The 23,743-nt window shown below is 39.4% G+C and overlaps 1 protein-coding gene across 2 annotated transcripts in view; it reads right to left on the reverse strand.

Annotated features, from left to right (window-relative positions):
• Positions 1-23,743, reverse strand: part of arhgef10la (Rho guanine nucleotide exchange factor (GEF) 10-like a) — a 117,536-nt gene that overhangs the window by 32,725 nt on the left and 61,068 nt on the right. For both annotated transcript variants that reach the window (XM_053316116.1, XM_053316115.1), the window contains exon 19: positions 11,469-11,590. In XM_053316116.1, the coding sequence (XP_053172091.1) occupies positions 11,469-11,590 (122 nt within the window). The remainder of the gene's footprint in view (positions 1-11,468; positions 11,591-23,743) is intronic.

Consider the following 23,743-nt stretch of genomic DNA (forward strand, 5'->3'; position numbering starts at 1 on the left):
TTGAGACCTTACTAATTAAACCATGCTTCACTGACACACCTATGCATTTGCTTTTACTCTTTAACAATTTAATTGTGTTTATTGTTAGGTGGGAAAGTGGTCTTTGTGCTCTCTATCTATGATGCTCTTGTTAAAGCACAAGTTAAATTGACACGACGAAGGCTGTTACTGAACTCACTCCCTTGACTGCTGTAACTCTTCCTTTACTATTATATTCCCCTGTACAATAAACACTCTGCAGAACACAAAGGGATTGTTAAATACATTTGAGGGGTTTCTGAGTTGGTTAATGGGAGAGTGAAAAATATTTCTGATACTAAAATATGTTTATTTTATTATATTATCCTTAGATGTCTGTTTTTGTCTAATGAATTACTGCATAGTGGCTCTTTAGACCATCAAATTATACAAGTACAACAACTTTGTTTCTCATTTTAATTTTTTTAATAGGAAATACATTGAAAGACTATTAATAACATTACCAGCTGTGGTCTTGAACCAATAAGAAACTGTTTTCCAGCAGGTTTCTTGCTAAAGCTAAATACAATAACCCGTGAAGTAAGGTCTTCTATTACATTACATGGCTTTTCTACACATAATTTCACCAGGGTGTCACTGACAAATATATACTATCCTATATCTCTTACAGACATGTGACAAATTAAAGGTAAAACCAACGTAAAGTGTCTTGGTAAAGTGTTGGGCCACCACATGTCTCCAGAAAAGTTTCAATTCACCTTGGGTTTTAATAATATGAGTCTCTGAACTCTACTAGAGGGAAAAAACATTCTTCCAAAAGATATTCCCTTATATGGTGTTTTGAAGATGTTACTGGAGGGTGCTGTCTAACATGCCATCCAAAATCTCCCATAGGTGTTCAGTTGGGGTAAAATCTGGTGACTGTGAAGGCCATAGCATATAATTCCCATCATTTTCATCAAACCACTCAGTGATCCTTCGTGCCCTATGGATGAGGGCATCAGCAGAAGAAGAAGAAGACTACTCCCATCAGGATAGGAATGTTTCATCATAGGACTAAGGTGATCACTCAGAACAACTTTGTATTGATTTTGAGTGACCCTTCACTCTAAGTGGAAAAGTGGGCCCAAACCATTCCAGCAAAATGCCCCACATAGCATAGTAGAGCCACCAGATCCCCGTTGAGCATTCAGACCTCTACCAGTTTTTCCTTTAAGTTGTCTCCTGCTTGTATCTGATGGTAAATTTAGCTTCTTTGAACATTATTAAGCTTTCAAAATGGTGGGAAAAGTCTTTTAACTAAAGATTTAAATAGATCTGAATCAGAACCCAAAGGTATTTTACAGACTTCGTGTGTAGAACGATTTTTCAAGTGACATGGCACAGTCTCGAGAGATATCACGAGTAGACGGTTAGCTACTGTATTGCATATAAGCTATTGTATTCAAACCACACTATATGGACATGTACACTCCGATGACTCAACCATAGCGAGACAGCAAAATGTTGTTTGCTCATTATCTGTTTTCCAATACATCACACTCTCTAATGAACCTAATACAAAAGGACAACAGGATCAAAGTTGGAACTTGCTGTTCATGTTATGATTTCATGAGCTAGATGTCACATCGTGATTTAAATTCCTCCAGCATCTCCAAGCAGAGATCAAAGGGCCAACCACCTGCTGTGCTTGCAGGCCTGCGTTGCACTCAGAATATTCAAAGTCATTTGAAGACAATAAGATTAAACCATCTGCATGAGAGGGCTGAGTAGACAGCCTGATTTTTAACTCTTGATAGGCCTGTATCAGGTCCTTTAGAGGTGGTTAGGACTTGCGGCAAAACCATGTGGCTATCAGCTTATTATTAAAACCAGCTCAGGACATTTCCTTCTATTTAATAACCAGTGTCTGTACAGTACCGATTCCCTGTCTCCCCTGGCTATGCCACAGATCATATCAGCAATAAGTGGAATGAAGTTGGAGAGTGGTTTTGCATATCGCTGCTCAGAGCCACAGCCTGACATTGGTAGGACATCACAAACTCATATTCATGACTCGACTGAGATTTTCTTCCTCGTGTCCTTCACCGCTCCTAGCTGAACGATTGCAACACGCCCAACAAATGTGATGCAAATTCGTTGTGTCGCTATGCCCCCTCTTCACGCACACAGACACACACTCACACACTCACACAGATACAGACGCACACACACACACACACACATACACACACACAACTCCACAGACCCACACTGCTGACTCCTGCGGTCATGGCAGTTCCAACTCTGGATGAAAGCAGTGTACTGCCCCTGCATTAATGGGTTCAAAAGAGGACTACAGGCCAAAACTTCTCTGTGTAGTCAATCACTTCCTCCATCTTCCTCACCCCTTCTGCTAGAGACAGGAGACATCGGCACAGAGTCCAGAAAAGCTTTGCATGAGCAATCTTAACCCACCTCTAAGAAAGAAACTGACACAACGGTTTGTCAACATGGAGTAGTAGATGAAACCCCGGGCACAAAGAGGGGACAAGGCTTTCCATAATCCTTAATATCAGATGGCAGGAAACACAGAACAAAAGGGGCTCTGGTGCCAGCTCAGATCAAGCCATGTGGCAGTTGACACTACTTTTGCCAAGGAAGCTCTGCACATCAAGGAGCACCTCTCAAATTTTGAGTCTGCCCCTACAATCCTTGGATCCTAATTCTATGGCCTGTTTGGCATAACATCTGACAAACACAAATCACAACTGTTTCACAAATACTAATCCACTACAATTTAGGCCTGATTGTTTCCAGTCTGTAATATGATATTTTGAAAGTTTCTTTTTTTTTTTGTTATTATTGTATTTCTTTTCTAGCCATCTTATCCCAATCAGCTCGGGAGTTTGTTTTGATTACAGAGCTGAAAAAGGGAATGACAAGTTATCTTCTTAGTTTCAACTGACTGAAATCAAACTGTGGAAATACTTTCTAAAACATATAAAAACTGAAGTGAAAGTTCACATTTGCAGCTGCTTTAAAAAGAGACCAGAAGGTAAAGACATATCCTTAAATATCTTAACATTGGACGACAGCAGTAAATGAAGCAGCATTCAGAGCGGTAGTAGTCCATGTCTTGAAAGCAACAGTAGCAGGAAGACTAATTACCAGTGAAGAAAATAAGGAGAGAACATGCCACTGCAACAGACAGGATTGGTTTGGCACAATAGGAAATCAAAGAGAGGGCTTTCTTCCTCCTTCTTTCAATTGATGCAGTTTTTGCCCATCGTCCTCTCTGCATTGATGTATAATCACAGAGGAAGAATGTGACCGAATTACCACATTTAGCAGATCTGCAGGATTTCCCTTCTGGGTGCATAATTTGTTCGTGCATGCTATCTTGACAAGTACAGAGTGAGCACAAACCCTAGGCCAGAGAAGAACTCTACTCTGAGGCATTGCTAGAGAGTGTCTATGATTCCTGTAATTAGTATGTTAACTGCCACAGCAGCAGATCAGGCCTTACACAGATGACCTCGCTGCCAAGCAGTGGGTGTGTCTACTCTGTTGATATATATACATGCACCATACTGCCCTCTATTGAAAAGGAGAGAATTTAAGTGAAATCAGTTCATCAGTTTGCATGTAATGGAAAGTGTGGATGATACATGATACAATTCATATATATATATATATCCAGTAAATTACTCTCTATCAAACACCTTATGTTGCCCTCCTGTCTTTACAACAGCAAACTAAAAATCCCAAATCAAAAACAAATCTTTGCAAAGATCCAACAGGACATCTATGGTGGGATGAAGACTGCTGAGATGATCACGACACGATAAAATGATTATATCAACATGTCAGTGCTAACGCTGCATCTTTGATATTTGTAATGTTTATTTCAATACGCCTTTGTTCATTTCAATATACACACACACAACATCAACATGGCAACTTGCCAGTATTGGCCAATGAATGGGAAAGGCTATACTGTTGGCAAGCATGGCAGCTATTCATAATATAACTCTTCTACGCTCTCATGCTGTTGGTAAAAATAATCTACTATAAAAACATTTGGTATGATAAAAACACTATCACACATAAGAAAAAAAGAGAATCTGGACAATTTGAACTAGTCTAATAAGCTTTGGACATTTTGCGTCTCTGGAGGAATTTTCTGTCTTCACATTTATTTCACAAGTGCTTATTACATTTCTGAATATCACACCTACAGAGCGTCTCGTGTTATTAACTTTGAACCTGTCAGTCGAGATTCATGCCGAGTGCAAACCCATCACAGCTATATTTCTGCTTCTGTTGTTCTTGCATCTTTGTTTGCTGCTTAAATAGAACTTCAATTCACTGCAAAAAGGAGGCACAACTGGGATTTGCCGCTTTTGGCTTGAAAGTATCTTCTCACTATTACTTAAGTTTAATAAACTTGATTTCTGATGCTTCTTAGCCCTGGCAGAGAAGAGATCTAGATCTACAAAGAACAAAGTCTGACCTCTGCACACTTCTGGTGCATTGGCCAAGATGTTGGGAACTGTCACAACTCCCTCAGAGTTGTTCTCTGCGAATGCCAAAGTTTGACTTCTGCTCCGACCTCAACGAGAGGTCCCCTTTGATCGGGAGTGTTAAGCAGTCAGAGCTTGTGAACTGTCACTGCCCCCTGTATTTGTGACAGTGATATGTTTGGTGTCTGGATTTGGGTTTTCCTGAGCTGAGCCACGCTGACCAGAAGGGCCAAGCCGTATCAGTTTCAGCGATAAGTCTGCTGTGATCCAGCTTCACACAGAGAAATTAGATTGACACATCCGTCTGCATTTTCATATTCTGCATGCCAAAAGCTTATCTGCCCCCTTTGAACTTGGAGGATGAGTAGGAACCATCTGTTTTTTTGTTGAGAGAACTGTGGTCCGTCTTTACAGGGGCTTCTTACTCTAAGAGTGGCTACAAAGTTTACTTTACTTTTGTGTGAAAAGGATTTTGAGTGCATTTTAACATACAACAATAATTAACCCTCCTGTCGTCCTCGAGTCAAGGAAGGAAGTTAGGAAGAAGAAGAAGGAAGGGAAGGAGGGAGGAAGGGAGGAAGAAGGAAGGGGAGGAAGAAGGAAGGAAGGAAAGGAGGGAGGAGGAAGGAAGGGAGAAAGAAGGAAGGAGGGAAGGTGGAAAGGAAGGAAGGGAGAAAGAAGGAAGGAGGGAGGGTGGAAAGGAAGGAAGGAAGGAAGGAGGGAGGGAGGGAGGGAAGGAAGGCAAGAGAGAAGGAGGGAGGGAGGAAAGAAGGACAGAAGAAAGGAAGGAGGGAAGGAAAGAAGAACAGCAGGAATGGAGGAAGGAAGGAAGGAAGGAAGGAAGGAAGGAAGGAAGGAAGGAAGGAAGGAAGGAAGAAAGAAAGAAAGAAGACACAGTCAAAACAGATGGGGTCAATTTGACCCGGGAGGACGACACAATAATGAAATAAAACTGATCAGGAGATGTTGTTCTGAATTTAATTGCAAATATATTTTTCTCTCAGATATCAGCCTTGCTAAAAACCTTCAGAACACTTTTATTGGTTGAAGGAAATGTAAGAGTGTATATGCATTTAATGCTGTAGTCTGTTCATTTGAGTTGTAGATGCCACATTAGGTTCTCCTTCATGTCTTGAAAACATCAGCATGATATTTGGTGAGAATCTAGTGCAATGAAAATGTAGTCTAAAAAAAAAAACCCTCAGAAATACAAATCAAACATCATGCAGAAATTAATTTTTGGTTCATGAATACACATTGCTTTGCGGGTTTGAATTCTAAGTAGAAAACAATTTGACAAGTCCCCTAAATTAAGAAACTGGTGGGGAGCCACTGCTGACAAACAGTGAGAGATCTAAAAATCATGTGTAGAAATATGGTGAAGTTAAAACAGCCAAAAAGGAGATGTAGAGCACAGCACCATTAGAATTGTTGGTTATTTTCACAATTCATTTGACCCTGACAGTCACAGAAATGCCTACATGCTGTATATTACTCATACTATATTTTTAAGAAGAAGCAATATACAGAGAAAAAGAAAAACCAAGCTCCGAAACAGAATAGTGTGCACTCCCCAAACAGTCTCAAGCACTTGCACATCCTGCTGTTTGTGTTTTTGTGTTTACCAGGAGGATATTACTGCAGAGTTAGAAAGGGAGCTGTTACAGTCTGGTGGATCTGTGGTTAGAATGAGCTTTTAATCCACGCTGTGGCGTCTATTCTTGACAAATCAGAGAGGTTGCTGATATCTCCTACTCTGAAAGGTAGCAAACGACCTTCAAGAAAAACAGAAGTTGAAGCGTTGCATAAGGTGTCAACTTGATGACTTTACCTTAAAAAAATTGTAATAAAAAAAAAAACAGGCTTGAGGTAGAGGAAGAAATAAATCATCAGAAAGGTACTGCATCAGTGAAAGGCCACCTTTTCACACTGTCCTTCTCCTTTTTTAATCCATATTTCATAACACGGCATCTCATCTGAGGTTGATACACTATTGAACCCTTCCTTCATCTTGGCTGCAAGAGCTTTGAGTCATTATGTTCGTAAATCAGTCTTTCACCAGACAATGCCATAAACATAGCCATAAACAGTATATTTGCTGCTGCCAAGGGTGCCGCTCAACAAGCTCATTTTCTGTACATGCAGTCACTTTCATGTGGTTAGCTGAATGCATAGCGGTGCTCTCTTATCACTCCATCAGCAAGGAAGATGGATGACACAGCGAGTAAGGGGGACATGCACAACATGCCCCCAAAAGCACCAGCTAGTCTAGTAAACAAGTACAGACCCTGTGACCCGGTACAGTGTGATTGCACAGATGACAAAGACAGAAATCACCTACTATATGACATGTTTAATGGATTTCCAGACTGAATCACACCCCATCCAAAAAAAAAAAATCACAAAAAAATGTGTGATCTATGTAAACTAGTGAAGTGTATTAGGGGTGAGATGTGAGCAGGCTTTGCAGTTTTCTGAGCTGAGACACAGAAGCTAATCCTCTAAGAAAAAGAGAAAGGAAGCTAACCCTGATGCAGCCCAAACCCTTTTCCAGTTTGTCATTCCGCACTTCAAAGCATACATGATGAAATCCCCCAAGGTATTATAAGAGCTCTGGCATAGCAGCCATCCTCAGCCCTGTCCTAGCCTAATGCCTCATAAACGGAGTCTGGAAACATGTCCCTTTACTATTTCGAAAGTCTTTGTAGCTTTGGATCTTTAAGAACCTTTTAGAGTTGCAGAGGAAGAGGTGCTTTCCTACTGGAGGACAGATGGGGAGTTTGAGATTCATTATGCGGCCAAAGGGATTCCTTTTCCCCCTGACCGTAAAATAGTGCACACACAGGATGCACATGGACTTCTTGAAGAATGGTTAGATCAGGACAGAGACCAGGCATCGATCTTTACAGCTTTGCTGAAAGAGCGTATATATACAGAAATACAATGTGCAAGGAAATATGTGTCCCAGATAGAGACAGGCACATAATGTAAGCCATTCAGTTCCCAATGCACTGTGTGACGCCATTGAATGCCACTTGTTATACTGCTTGCTGAGCTGACAGATTATTGGGCTTTGTAAATACATCCATTATTGGCCTCCATGCTTCAGGCTAACGTAGCCTGTTGGACAGAACTGAAACAAACAGTTGATGAAACTCTGTAAGGTTCATGCAGTCAAACGGGGGAAATGAAAGGGAACAGTTGTTATCATCCGTTTTAAGTTCCAGACACTAAGTACAAACAAATATTACAATCGATGCCAACAAAAGGCATCTGTTAACAGATACAGTTACAGTTTCAGTCGTTCATAACCCAAATTTTAGTATTCCATTTCTCATGATATGAAACAGAAAAGAAATCACTAAATCTTCACATTTTGGGAAAACGGGCAAATGATTTACAAATAATAGTAATTTCAAAATGTAATTTCAGTTTTGTAGAGGAGCCCATTCAAATGTAATCTACAATCTATTTATCTATCATTTCTAAAGGCATCAATCTTGTTAAAATTTGATATCAACTTGCTAGTTTTTTTGCGGAAAATGATATTGATTGCTCCATTTAACAGCTGGTTATCCTATATAGAAAGCTGGTTCAGCTGTTACCCTTTCTGCTACAGTATCTCCTCTTAATCCCTTAACCCAACCACCTCACACCCTCCCTTTGGGCCAACTGCCAAACCTGCTCTGTATCATCTTTCAAAAAATGGCAGAGAGGGCAGCGAAATGGAGCGTGCACTGACTCTTTAAACAACAAGGACCCATCAGAATGTGGTTTGTCTATTAGCCACGATAACGCCTGATTCTCTAGGTGTGTGTAAGTGTGTGTGTGTAAAAGAGGGAGAGAGAGAGAGAGAGAGAGAGAGGGAGAGAGAGACGTGGAGAAAATGAAAGAGATAAATTGAGAGGAGTCAGTCTGCCCCCGCTGTTCTCACTCAGCAGACTTGTGATAAGGTTTATCTCCGGTGCCTAACGAGTTCACCCAGTATCCCTCTCCAGCTCCCACCGAGTGGACCGGGGTGCGCTGAGCAGCACACAGCCAGCAGTGGGTTGAGCTCCCTTAGGTGACCTGTGCGTGTTGTTCATGCTACGCTGCTTTAGAACTTTATTTTCTGTAGGAAATGGCTTCGGCCCCTTCGGCCACATCTCTTTTAATCTGGGATTTCTTTTTTTTGCCTCCTTTTCTTCATCCTTTCTACTCACTGTAACTCAGACTGCCAAGAGAAGCTGCAAGAGCTGGAGAAAGAGATGCTGCGGAGCTTTGGCACAGAGAGGCGTGTGTGTCCCAGAGGCAGTGGCTGAGGCACAGATGGAGACACAGAGAGGGGGGCTGCTGCTGAGTTAAGCCCCTAATCACAGTCTGCTCTGCATGAAGGACTTAAAGTCACTCCATTTAATGCTACCTTCTCTTTAGTCAAAAAAGGGAAAGAAATACTACTGCTTACCTCTTCAGCTTTCTGATACCTAGGCCCCCCATTCTTATCACATCCTCATTTTTGTGATGCACAAAAGTGCATAGCCACAGCATATACAGTAGTCAAAAGGAGAAACGTACATGGACGTACAGTTGCATGCTCAGCAGTGCAAGCATAAATGTTCATGTTTCACATTAGCCTTAATAACATGAGCGACCATTACAGGCTCATACATACATACTCAATTTGATACGCCTCCGAAAAAAATAAAGCCTCATGAAATAACTTCATGGTAAACCACATTTGTGACTGACATGGCTGCTATGCCCTTCACTGGTGTGCTCAGGTGCTTCATTTGTTTGTGCAGGGAGTGGAGAATACGAGCAGATCCTCAGAGATTCAGGGGGTCCCACTGGCTCAAAACATATTAATTGACTTGGCTCCACTTCCAGCCAGATGTAACACACTTTTGCAGAATGCTCGGGAACGTCTGCAAGACCTTTTGGGAAATCCTCCGCTACCATGTCGGAGCTACACTTTCTGCACTTTCACAGCTTCTGTTTCACCTAACCTTCCTCTCTCATCCACATGGCTAGCAGACTATGGGTTGGCATATAGGTCTTAATCTAATGTTGGAACATTGATTTATGCTTGGGTGTCCCACAGCCATTAAGATAATTGCATGATCACTTTATAACATCCTCCCCTGGTGGCAAAGGTAATTTGGCTCCCCCCAGCACCCACCTTGCTCAGTAAGACCCGTAACCACATTATTGCAATAGAAAATGTGGTTGGAAATATCATCTTTCAGTCCCACACATTGATTTCATACCATTTCCTCTAACTTCTAACACCCTTTTAGTCCATCTTTCACCTGTGCTGACCATTTGATCTATTGGAGGCTTCTAGGTCTTAACAGCTTGTATTGATTGAAATTATGCAGTATCTTGAGTAGATGCTCTCATGTCACTTTGTAATTCTAATAGTCTAGGTATTTTTGAGTGAGATCATCACTTAGACAATGTATTTTTAGCTGTTAGGGCAAAGCAAGTGTACTTTGATTGCATTCAATGGGAAATGACTGTGTTAAATGGCACTAAGATGGCTTTCGACAAAATCATTATTAAAATAAAGATTCCTCAACCACTAAGGGCTAATGGCTGCTTTAGAAGAGAAGTTAGTGTCGGTGAAAAGTCAAACTACTTTGACAGATTGATTCTAAGGGAGGCATTTTCCTTCCTGAGTATAAATACTGCCGGTTTATAAACATTAATCACATTTGAACCTGAACTGAATTCAAACTTAAAACTCAGCTGTAACAGGATTCAGTAAAAAAAAAGTCTTCCCTTCATTAGTCATTATCAGTTTTAGTCTTATCGTTATGCAACCAAATGAAAGCACGTGATAGTTCCTTCTTACATGATACTACAGTAAGTATTTGGTTTGGTTTAGAATATAATGTATTAATAAGGGTGATGATGCAAAGTCTTTTTATCTACGCTGTCACCCAAGTCCAGATGTTGTAATGCAGAAGTTAGGGTTAGGGTTAGGGTCAACCATCCCATATTTTACCATTCTCTTTATACCAAGGTATTATCTCTGGTTGTATTAGGCCATTGTAAGTAATATAGCAAATGAATGAGATGGGCTGCTTTATTTTTCTGAAATTTGGCGTAAACACAAACACAAGATAAATCTCCAGGTGCAAACAGACATGGGCTTGACCACTACTCTTTTTGATCATTTTGGTGACCACAGGTTCAAACTAGGCGCAGCTCAGAGTAGCCTCATATATTATTAATAGGAGAAACTCAGAATAAGCAGGTGGAGCTGGCTGAGCTTCAATCCGAGCCAATCACATGACTACTTCTCATCCACCCAAAAGCAGCAACAGGTGAGGAGAGGCTAAGAGGTGAGGTACGCTGAGGTCTCTCAGAGAGAGAGAGAGAGAGTTCAATAAAAACACTCAGCTATTAACTATTAATGTGCATCAGCCATAATATGTTGTCAGTGGTATGATAACATAGTTTTGGTGTTACTCCTCTTCAGCATATCTGAAAAGCCTCATTTTATTTCTTCAAACTTTAGTGAACTTAAGTCCATATGCAAAACATCAGTCTTTATTTATCCAACGGGAAAAAGAAAATCCATATACTTTTAAAAATTAAACAGATTTTCTACTTTAAAAGTGTTCTGGTTAGTGCTTAGTGAAGCACAAAAGTTTACCATTAAATCATGCAGTGATGCTGGAAGCTTTAAACAATTATTGAAGTTATCCGTGCTGTTTGTAAAGTAAGCAGCACGTTGTGAGGGTCGTCTTTGCCAATAAGTTGGTCTGAGCAGGTGGAAACACAAGTGAATGTAATTCCCTAAAAGCATGGAGAGTGTTTCTGCTTCCATAATCTGCATGTATCAGTGTATTTTTTTAATGTATTCATTTTTATCATTTATTTATTTCCCCTGTGTGCCCACAAGCTCGTAGACAAACTAAGAAGTTTGTGCTTTGTATGTGTTGCACTGATGCTATTACTGATGATTTCCCTCTTGTTTTGGCAGCAGTGGACTCTTACCTTTCTCTCTGGTGACTTTGCAGCAAAGACGGGCATGTGAGAGGCAAGCAGCGGACACAAAAATGGAGCCATGGTCTTCCCTTCATCCTCTCCATATAACCAACCTGGTGAATTCTCCTCTCCTGAAAAGAAAAAAAAAGAAAAAAAGGTATTATTTTTAATTTCTCATTGAGGTGGTACCAACACGATGTTGTTATAGTTTATCAGCTTATTTTGTTTGTTTGTATGTTATACTTATCAACAGCAATACATTTCACCCCCACAGTTGAGCCAAGCTGAAAAATGTTCCTTCAAAATACGTCAAAACCACGCTAAATAATTAGAAAGACATTGCCCTACCTCAGGTATGTAATATGAATGGTGTTATTAGCATGTAAATGTTATAATCAGCCAGAGGTTTATTCCCTGCTGTAGGAGGCGAGGCCAGGTACTGCCAACACACGGTCTCAGCAGTGATTAAACCTGCACTTAATCAACAGTGAGTAAGCCCCAGCAGGAAAAAGGCAACTGCTGGATTTGAGTTATAATAATGGATTTACCTGTTGTGTGCGCCATTTCAACGCTCACAGCTCCGTGCTTTGACAACAGGTGCCCCCCTGACAAGGCACTGGGCAAATCTGCCAAAATACTCTTATTATGTAATTTTGCAATCATCAATTTCAATCTACTGAAACTAAATTGTGCATGAAATTTCACAGCTTGCTAAAATTTGCTCCCTGGTTTGTTTGTATATGTTGCCTTGGAATAAGATACGCTTTACATGTAATTTGCCTTGAAGGTGTGATCACAAATGCAACAGACATGCTTGCAGTTATTTTAAAAGTGGACAACAGGGTTAGTTTGATAAGAACATTGTTTTCTCACTCTTATTGTGTTAAATTGGTAGATAGTGCACTTAAGGACCAATTACATGAGTTTGCACAGACAGACAGTGCCAGCTAAAATATATCTTCTAGGAAATCTTATTTTAGATTTTAAAATGCTTCTTTGCTCTTAACTTGCTACTGAAAAAAACGGAGATAAATATAACATCACTCTCGTGACTTGAGTTTTGCAAGAAGGGCATCCCAAATTCAAAGCTGAAGTACATCTGAATAAAAATTGCAAAGCATGGTTTAACAGAGAGAGAGAAACACACAGAGAGAGAGAGAGAGACACACAGAGAGAGAGAGAGAGAGAGACACAGAGAGAGAGAGAGAGAGAGACAGAGAGAGAGAGGTAACAAAAATGATCAAGGACACGAATGAACAACATTGGGTAGTGTTAGGAGAACCTTTGGGAATCTCACAGTTAAATATGATCTGATCTGATTTAATCAATTCTCAATTGAATGAAGAGTGGGCACTATTTTCAGTCCTTTGCTCCATTATACTGTGTCCTTAGTCCACTGAAATACAAGTTAACTGCATTAATTAATGACTCAATTAATGTGAAACCATATTATAGTCTCCTGGCTTTATGAGAATAACAAAATTGAGGTGGAGTGCTCTGCAGTGTTAGTATAAGCATTATAATATTAAAAAGGCATACTATCCAGGATTTGTCAGTTGTTGTTTGCAAACACATCATTCAAATTTGAAAGACAGCAGTAGTGATGCCATGAATCAGATAAATACATTATGTTGTGATTGCCCATACATCGGCACAACCTTGCGGGAAGGTGTCACATTGCCTTATGCATTGGTTTGTTGTGAATGCAGCCAAAGTACACGCTTCTTCCTGTCCGCTGTGGCCTCTGAGTGTCGCTCAGCCCCACCCTTGGTCAAACAGACATACACCGCTTCTCTTTATACATCCATGACACAGACAGAGAGCAGAGGAGAGCCAAGGAGACAGTGATGTAACCCGGTCGCTATGTTTTTATAGAGTCTCGACCTCACATCCTGCGTGCTGTTTTTGACTAGGGGGCTACACACCCACTACCCAAAGTAGTTGATGAACACAGCAAAGCAATAAGGAAATACAGGCAGAGGGCAGGATCTCTGTAGATACATACAATGACGCATACTTCTAATGGGTCTTAAGTGATAACTGAAAGGGATTGTTTTTGCATGAGTCTCTATATAATTTTTTGGAAAATCCTGCGTATTATACCTTTAACTGATGGCACACAGCATTGCCAGAAACACCTCTCACCCCAGCCACAGACTGTTCGTCCCCTGTGGGAACCGCTACAGGAATTTCTGTTCTAGGACCAGCAGGTTCAGGAACAGCCTCGTCCGCTCAGCTGTCACCTTGCTGAACTCTGCACCACGGTAATAGGCCCACCATCCCCCACCCGCACACACTTAACTCCAATGATGGAAAATGTGCACATTTTCACCTTACAGAACGACAGCATCGTCCACCCCTCCAATCCCCGGATATCTTCACAATACACATTCTTTTGTCTATATATTCAAATATTTAGTCATTAAATCAAATTAGAAAGACAGTCAGTCAAGTAGCAGTTTACATCCATGTGTCCAGAGTCATTTGTGCATTTTCTTTCTACTGTATGTGTTCACACACTTGGCCAATAAAGCGGATTCTGATAGGAGTTGTAGTCATGACAGTAGACGATGCTTCAGATATGGATGTTGCTACAAAGGAGCTATAAATTCCAAAACACGGACGCTTTACAATCATCTTCAACCAGGCAGCACAGAAGATTTATACAATTACCACAGTTCCAAGACTAGTGACACCAATTCAGTATCTAACCAAATTTGAAATGCCATCGCTTCATTTTATTCCTTATTACACATTTGTGTGAAACATTTGAGTGCGGGGTCACAGTCACTTTTGACCACGAAATTCTAATCAGTTCTTCAAAGACTCCGAGTGGATATTGATGAATATAATGAAATGCTCTCCAGGTGCTCCTGACTGAGATATCACATTCATGGGCCAGACATTAAGTCACAGTGACCTTGACCTTTGACCACCAAATCTAATTCATTGTTGAATCCAAATGGATGTTTGCACCAAATTCGAAGAAATTGCCTCCAGGCGTTACTATGGTATCATGTTCATGGAAGTAACAGACGTGTGGATGGACAGATGGACAACTACTTGTAACCACTGCCTGTTTTTGATGATAAACTACAAAATGTGTCTGAGTTGAGTTATGCCCTTTTCGTCAACATCACATTATTAACTAACATGTCAAAAATGGATTTTTAACATTTGTGAATTGATTCAGCATCGCAGGAGATAAGAATAAAGATGAATCTTTTTTGAATCTTTTTTTTTTTCAGTGTTGTGACTTTTCATTTCTTTCAATGATTTTCTCTGCTGGGTTTTTCAAGTTTTCTTTTTCAGTCTGTTAAGCACGACAAGCAGAGTTTCATTCACAGCCTCTGAATTCTCAACAGAGAGCATCTCACAACCTCTGCAAATAAAAGTCTTTGCATGGCTACACAACTCTAGGGTCAAGATGTATGAAATTTAAAAAGCAATGTCTGTCTGCATATTGTATGATACAAATCATACTGTGCACTGTGATCACACTGAAAGAAAAGAGCACATTATGTATGTCAAATCTTTTTTTAGGCCATGTTCATTTACATTTTCACAATGTATTCTTAGAGGAGGCCTTCAGGATAAACAATCTACAACAAGATATTGCAACAGTTAAAGACAGCACATCCAATTACTGTAAGTACTTCTATAAGTAATCATACAGTAGTGGAAAAAAACAGCAATTGTGAAAAACTGTGAAAAATGAGATAGATAACTACAAGTTTTAAGTCATTCAATCATTTATATTTACAGTCATCTCCAGTGTTATTTAATAATTAATTTCTTTTGTCGGGATTGGGGGGAAGTGTGTGTGGCCTCTGGGCTGACTATCCCTGAGCGAGCCTCTGCCTCAGCGTGAGGTCACTTATTAAAAGACTTCAACTGAGGGCACATTTCTGCAGGTGGGGCAGCAGGTCCAGTGATTTCCTTTTCCCCTGAGTAATCATTAAGTTTCTTCACCTTATTATTACATTAGCATACATAATTCTTCGTTTGGGTGTGCTGACTTCTCTCCTCACTGAATATGTCTGTCAGTAAAAACTGATCTGGTTTCCAATTTAAGAGAAAGATAGATACACAGAAAGATAGAAAGAGAGAGACTGTGATACATACAAATGGACAGAGAGAGAAAGGGGTTGTGAGAGAGCGTAAATTATCCTTAACCTTCAGTCTTTGCCATGTGGTAATGATGATGAATAACGGTGAACAAATGATAAGCACAGACCTAAATTGAAAACGGCATTAAATAGGGACACGCAGACCACTCACCTCAACGCACGCACACTCTCTTAAATACACACATACACATCATGCACACAAAGCTACACTATATCAAATATACATTTATTTGCTTCAGTGGAACCTCTAAACACAAGAAAACATAGTAATCAAGAGCTGTCATCGTCTAGTTCAGAAGTTATTTATCTATCAGAAAAATACTTTTAAAGTAAAGTCAGTTTTTTATGTTATGTAGACTAAAGTGATCGGTAATAACTTGCTTATAAATAGCTTACTGTTTTGTATGTTTACTAGCCACTACTTGCTAACTCCTACCTGAGTACATCATTGATGTGTATAAAATTAAGATCTAATTGAAAGCATTTTATTCCATGTATTCTGTGTTTTTCCTGGAATATTGCCTTGTGAATTATGCTTCATGCCAAATTCCCATCATGTTGGATTTACCATAAATAGGACTTACCGACTAAGGGATGAAAAAAACAGTCATGTCAACCTCCTATTGGTAATTACAAGTGGGGGTCTGGGACATGCGACTTACTGTGGCTTCCAGTATACCAATTAGTGTCAAATGTGCGGAACTGTGTCGACACAGGCAGCAAACTGCAAGCAAAGCCACTAATGTCAGCAGTCCCATATAATAAAAATCAAAACCGTAATTACGTACTACTACTAATACAATGAACTGGTTATTTTTTTATGTGGGTGGTCAATTAGTTAAATGGAAAAAGCTTTGAATAGAGATTCCACATGCAGTGTACTGTAAAAATGATTCCATATGAAGTGTCTCTGGCCCCTACAGCACAAGGACTATAGCAAGTTCTTACTAAAAACACCTGAAAACAGAAATAGAAACAAAACAAGAATAGAGTAATATGTGTTACAATAAAGGTCTAGGTGTCAGGGATGTAGCTGTCATTTCTCTGTTGAAGGACAAATGTTCACACACATCACCAGTTTGGCTTGAACATGAATTCATCTAGTTTGATACTTCCATACATAGCAATACTGAACATATGACATATAACTTACCTGGATGTACTCGTTCTATTATTATAATGATGGTTCTCTGAGTGAAGGAGAGCAGTGGGCTTTTATAGAGAAAACCTTATAGGACAGTGAGTGCACAAATCCTATCCGGATAAACCAATCTGATAGTTCATCACAGAGCCATGCTCGTATTCACACTACTGGAGATACATCCAACCTCTCTTTTCTGTGCCAGGTAAAATTGGAATTTCAGATTGATCTAGTATCTGCAGGATGTATTGACTGCTGACAGATCTGTGTAGTGATTCCCAACCAGGGGTGCTTGTACCCTTGTGGGAGCTTCTGCAGTAGCCAGGGGGTACGTGGAAGGACTGTGGAGTAGCTCAGTAGTAGATTTGAAAAAAAAAAAAAATAGAAAACATGATTTGTTTGAGACGAGCTTTTAACTATATCTTTAAGAAAACTTCAATGAGAATGAAATACGTTACTGTTCTTTTATTTGAAATTCACAAAATGGAAATTGAATTGAAATGTTTTAACTAATCATCTTGTAATGAATCACTTTAGTTTTACTTTCTAAATATATAATTATCATATGCAGTATGCAGCACTGTAAAAGGTTTCCCATATAGATATTTTATAGATGGATCATTTTGGTATTTATGGAAATAACAACCATAAATATAAAAGTTAGATACAATCACAAATACTAAACAGTAAATTATAAAGAGTAGAAAATTCTAACATAAATTACTTAAAGAATCCAATTATCACAAATTATAACATATTGCTAATAAAAGTAAATTGCACAAATCCTGTATCACATAAATACACAAGTAGAACAATATAAATTGTGTTATAATTTGGTAGTGTGATTTTACTTTTTGCATCATTAGGCTTCCATAGCTGCGCTAGATTCCTCCTACTTCAGGCTCTCAGTATAGAGACCTGAGGTCAACCTGCTCATCTCCTCATCTCATACTTCTGTGAGATATTCTCAGCAGGTAGAAGCTGCAACAAGGTTAATGATCCACACATGACATTATAAAAAGAAGACATGACGTGCGAATGAGCGATAGAAAGCCGATCATCTTTTTTTCTTTCTTTTTTTTGGTGCTCCCGTTAATTATAGATTTCTTCTTGCGAGATCTCGTGCCACAAGCACATTTATTTTCATACTGACCAATAAACTACCAACTACAATAAACCAACAGCATATCTTCCACCAACCTGAATCAGCTGTGGAAACCGAACATGAACACGAGTTAACAAGCAAGCAGAGAAGTCCAAATGGAGAACTTCAAGTGTTGGCTAAATGGTTGAAACTAACTAGACCAAACCTTCTGGGAAAAAACAACAAAAACAAAAAGTAAACTAAACATTCATAATTCCAAGATTGCTTTGCTTTGAATGACAAAATGTCTATAATGATATTCACCTGTTTAATAAATGTATAGTGGGTGGTGTCTGTGAAATAGTTCATCAGATAAGCAACAGTTGGGAACCACTGGATTATGAAGCTAGTAGTCATAAAACTAGATTTACGTTCTTAATATAATATAATAAATGATCTTAATATTAATACAGTAATACTACAGAGGTCCCACCAATGTCCACGGCATTGAAAATCTAGAAGTGTGTGAAAAACAGTTTAAAATGTTATTCTAAAAGCAAGGTGTTGTTACTTTGAACACTAATTGCTCTGAAACTGCACAGAAAAAAAAGCATTTTATTTCTATTTGATGTGTTAAAGAAGAGATTATAGAGAGTTCCACTGCGCTGCACTTTATTTATCTACTGTGTTAACGAAAAACAAACTTTATGAATGATGAGATTCACCGAGCTAAAGGTTAAGGTCATCGACTTTGTACTGAATCCCAGCTACTGTACAATAACTATGTATAACATCATTTATGGAGACGTAGGGTCGGAATGCTTAACAGGGAGATTTGGTTTCTCGGTTTCTTTATTCCAATCATGCTTTTGTTTCAAGTCTTTTGCTGATGAAGATTAATTTGCAGAGCATGGAGCTGTATCAACCCCAGTGACACAAAGGGCAAAGATATAGACTAATTAAATACACCAGTGCAATTGATATTTCCCATGGATCAATGCAAGTGTGGGATCTGTTAATTAAATCCGTGATAATGTTTACTCATCATAAACATTTCCCATGTTTGAGCATAGAGAGATAGGATGATAATCTTTGCTGTCTGACAGATTAATTTTAGGGCTAAGGAAGAATGCCAGCACATACGGAGTAAATGCCTTTTTTTTGAGGAGGATGAGGAGGCTTCTGTTTAATGTTTTTATTAAAAGTGTTATCAAAAGAAAATCATTTCAGCTAATGCATTGAGTAGAGACATTTTAACAGCACCAAACAAACAAAAATAACAGTTACACAAAAGGTTGAGCTAATGTTATTTGAACAGATGCAAAAAAATCAGTCACCATAGCAACCAAGCAATCTGAATCCTTGGGCTAATGAAAGTAATGCCCTCGCAGTCTTCCCTAAAGCCCATGCAGTGCGGTTGATTTTGCATTCTCCCCCCCTCTCTTGTATCCTGTGCGGTAAACATCGGCATGGCACAGGTTATCACACAGTGGATTAAGAAGGCGTGTCAGAGTGTGTGCCAGAACCTCCTAGCTGCACTCCACTCATCTATTGATCCGCGTGCGAGGGAAAAAGCGAGGGACCTGCACACTTAGCAGTGTAACCGCAGGCAACAACCCCCTGCCTGCCCTCTGTTCCCTGCAGTGGGACTGATTGCTTGTCTCAATCATCCTTTCACCACCGCCACCACCACCCCTTCCATTCCACACACACACACACACACACACACACACACACACACGCACATGCACATAAACGCATACTCCCACACACCCTCAACTTCTCTCTTTTGCTTTTCCCTCATTCATTCCTCTGCTTGTGTCTCCAACATCTAGGCTGCAATCTCTCATGATTTGATGGCCTCTTGTTCTTCTTGTGAGGGCCATCAAAGTCTGAAGCCTTAACCCTGTCTGAAAGGGCTGGGACGGCATAGTAGGAAGCAATTAATTCTGAGGGGAGAAAGTCCATTAATTAGGCAATGCTTCTGGCTATTTCACGAAGACGCATCTGAAACAGTAGGGCCACTCTGAGAGACATAAAAGATGCAGTGGCACACCAGGTTATTAATGGACCCTAGGGCTCCTGGCAGAGCACCACCATGGGGTAATTCTCACTTTCTATTTCAAGGCCTCATAACTACACCACATGCACTCACAAAGTGACAAATGCTGTTTATTGGAAACGTGTCTTATCTTGGCTGCCAAAGCTTGACTACCAGAGCAGCTTCAGCATTCTGCTAAAGGACAACAATCTCTAGTTAAACTTTCTTTTTTTTTTAAACCGCAACCAACTACCTGTGCAAATGTTATGGAAACGCTCAAGGTGCAAAGGGTTCACAGAAAAGCTCACAGAATTAACAAGGCATTGTTAATGGGCAATTTACTGATGGGATAGGACTTTAATACGGCATGCAGGAATGACACTAAAAGCAAATATTCACACGTGGCAAAGAGAATGCCACAATACTGCTATGTTTCCTCTAAATGGAGGTAACAGGATAAACACTGATGTGAGGATGGGTCTGGGTAACTGAGTTTTGTGATGTCTAATCACTCACTAAATCATGCATGAGAACATTAGCTATTTGTGGTGTACACCATTCAGGGACATTTCGGAGCGGGGCACCCATTTCAAACTAAACAAGCCCATGGTTCGGTGCGTTTGAAATGCTGATTCAACTGTCTCTCCTGAGCACAGGGCATGCCTGCCTCCGCCTGCAATGACGAGGAAGCCTCGGTGACAGTACACCATCCGTGAAATTAAATCAACAACTCCCTTATTGTAATTACATTTGGTTAAATGGGAAGGCAAAGTGTGGGTGTAATACAATTAACATGTAATTGTCATCCTGACCAGGTTGGTGCTGATCTATTTCCCCAAGGGATTCAATGAAATCCATCACCCCACCCTCTTGTCTACCATTTGTTTTCAAATGAATGATTTGATGAGGACCAGTGTGTCACAATGCTGCTGTGTATGTGTGAGCCAACATGTACCGTTACTCATCTAGGTGCTGCTACAATCAACTGCACATGATGACTCTTTTTGATTGAAAAAAAAAAACAATCACAATTAACTTATTTGCATATTCTGGTATGTGAATGTCACTGTATTCCTTATTATTATTTCGGGGTAAATATTTTAAATATAAAATAAGTGAAACATCTAACCCACTTACTTACAGTTTAGTCATTTTTTTATGTTTTTTTATTAAATTAAATTAATTAAAATAGCAATAGAGTTTTAATTTAATTTTAAAAAGATGATGTGCGACACTTCTCTAGTTGCATGGATGAGGTAAAAGAGTGTATTAGCAACATCAAGGACAAAATTAACTCAGAGAAAGGTAAGACTTAAGTGCTAGGCTCTCCTTACATACAAGCTTGAAAAGGCTCAGAAACCACTGCTTAACTTGTTGGAAAAGAATGATGTTATCACTTTACTTGAGAAATGGCTATCTGAAGCACTGGGCCCCACAACCTTTCCTACAACATGTATCTGTTGTACTCTGCTGTACCACACATGCTCCCCAGTCAGGCCCAATCCAGGCGAACCCCCTCACCAAGTGTCCTCATTATGAAGTTTTCAAACTTCCAAGATACAGTTTGAGTAATGCAACCAGCCAAGGCAAAGTCAAGATGCTGCTCTGTAAACAGGAGGTCATGTTCTTACCAGACCTACCGGTGGAGCTGCACCAGCAGAGGAGGCAGAGGAGATGTGTTTTTATGGGGTAAAACAACAACTGAGATCCCTGAACATACACTATGGAATAGTTTACTCAGCCAAGCTTTGTCTAACCACTGATGGACATATATGTGCGGTTGAATCCCTGCAAGACACTGAGAAGTTGGTTCAGGGTATACAATGCATAGAAGATGCACAGAGGAACTAAACTGGATCTATGGAGATTATCACTAATTTCCTGTACCATGCAAGAAATTACACTGTTTGATGTGTTGAATAAGAAGTGAACCTACAAATGCAAAGGGTAATTTTTTCACCTATTTATTTTTGCTTTGCTTTTTTCCCACTTATATCTAGTTATTATGGTGTTAGCTTGTCATATAATGGCTGATATTTTCATTTAGATTAGCAGAGATGTGTGTTTTTTTGGTTTTCACCCTACCGTTGCCTATATAGTCTTTGTGAGAAATGGACTATCTATATGGCCGACGTCCCTGAAGTGTACCCTAAATAAATGCTTGCTTGTCCATGAAAATATCAGATGGTTACTAGGAGACAAAACTGTCTTTTTTCCCCTTCTTGGGGAAAGAAGGGGAGTGTTGTTTATTCTAGTTTTGTTTCAACTGCTCCCTTGCTTCCAGTAGATCAGTTTGTGCACTTAACTATACCCTAAGGTGAGGGGGAGGGTGGGAGGGTGGGAGGGAGCAAGAGGTTGCTCTGTTCAGGATGACCGCTAAGGGGATTAGTTTATGGTAGAATTTTGTTGTTTTATATGTTTATATGCATTCTTCACATATAACTCTGCATTAAGGCACACTCTTAAGTTTACACTGAAGCAACATCTTTATTCCTTTATAGAGCTGATAATAAAATGTGGTTTAATGTTAGTTTAAGATGACTTCAAATAAGAAGAAAGACCCCCTGGAATGTAAGGGGGATGGGTAAAATTACTAAATTGAAACAGGTTATTACTAGGTTTAAGCAGCCTGATTCCTTTATTGTTTTTATCCAAGATACTACAGTCATTTACTTAATGATGAATTACTGAAGATAGGGAGGATTTGGCCAGACCAGGTACTGGCATTATGCTTCTCCTCTCACTCTAGAAGGGTTATAGTGTTGGTTCACAAGTCTGTGCCATTCAAAGTGATTACTGCTATTTCTGATACAGCTGGTAGGTAATTGGTGGTACAGGGCACTCTTTTGAGTGAAAATATCAATTTGACCTAAATGATGACAATCCCTCATTGCCTCCCTTCCATGTACAGTAATGATAGCAGACAATTTTACCTGCACTCTAGACCTATACCTTAATAATCGTATATTTGTGCCAGACATCTGTCATTCTCAAAGTAGAAAGAAAATACAACAGTTTATAAAGGAGCTGAACCTTTGCAACCCACGGAGAACGCAAAAACCAATTGAATCCAATTAAAGGGGAATATTCATGTGATTCATCATCATTTAAAACCTATTCTCATGTGGATCATTTTTTAATTTCCACTTCTCTGCTACCCAATAAGCTGCATATATGATAGCACTGTTTCGTCAGTTCATTCCCCACTTCATAATTTTACAATGATTTGCAGTTAATCAGAGTTTCTTCTAGATGGCACTTGCACCCTAAAATGTTTCAAGATTATGATTTCATAAAATGTGTTTACTTTGCAATGAAAATGGACTATTAGATGATTACTTGTTTCACTAGCTCCAAATTAAAAAAAATCAAACATAACTGGACTCTGAAATCAGAAAGCTGGAGAGAGTAGCAAACCCTGATAATTCAGTACAATCAAAAAAGAAAAGTAACTATTTGACCTTAAAAGTTGAATATGAGCAACTTTATACAATAGTAGCTGAAAACAATCCATTAAGGCTTAAGCAAACTTTATATAACTTTTATAACTTTTTTTGCTGCTTTCACCTTGACTTTTTGTCACAGCCATGGAATTGTTGGCAATAGCAATAAGATCACATCCTTAATCTTAAGTACTATGACTATAGGGGACATAGAGCATCATATCATATTGATGCAGATGATGCCATAGCATTTCTATCAATACTTTGAAAATTCACATCATTGGTCTTGATATTTATATGTTTATATATCAGTCAATTTGACCAATTTCCCAAATGGACATGAGATAAGAAAATCAGCAGTACCCCACCTATAAATGCCATAGATGGTTATAAGTATCTGGATATTAAAATAACACCAGAGATAAGCACCCTAAGTTAAACTTGT

This window comes from Scomber japonicus, chromosome 3 (genome assembly GCF_027409825.1).
Source record: "Scomber japonicus isolate fScoJap1 chromosome 3, fScoJap1.pri, whole genome shotgun sequence".
NCBI lineage: Eukaryota > Metazoa > Chordata > Actinopteri > Scombriformes > Scombridae > Scomber > Scomber japonicus.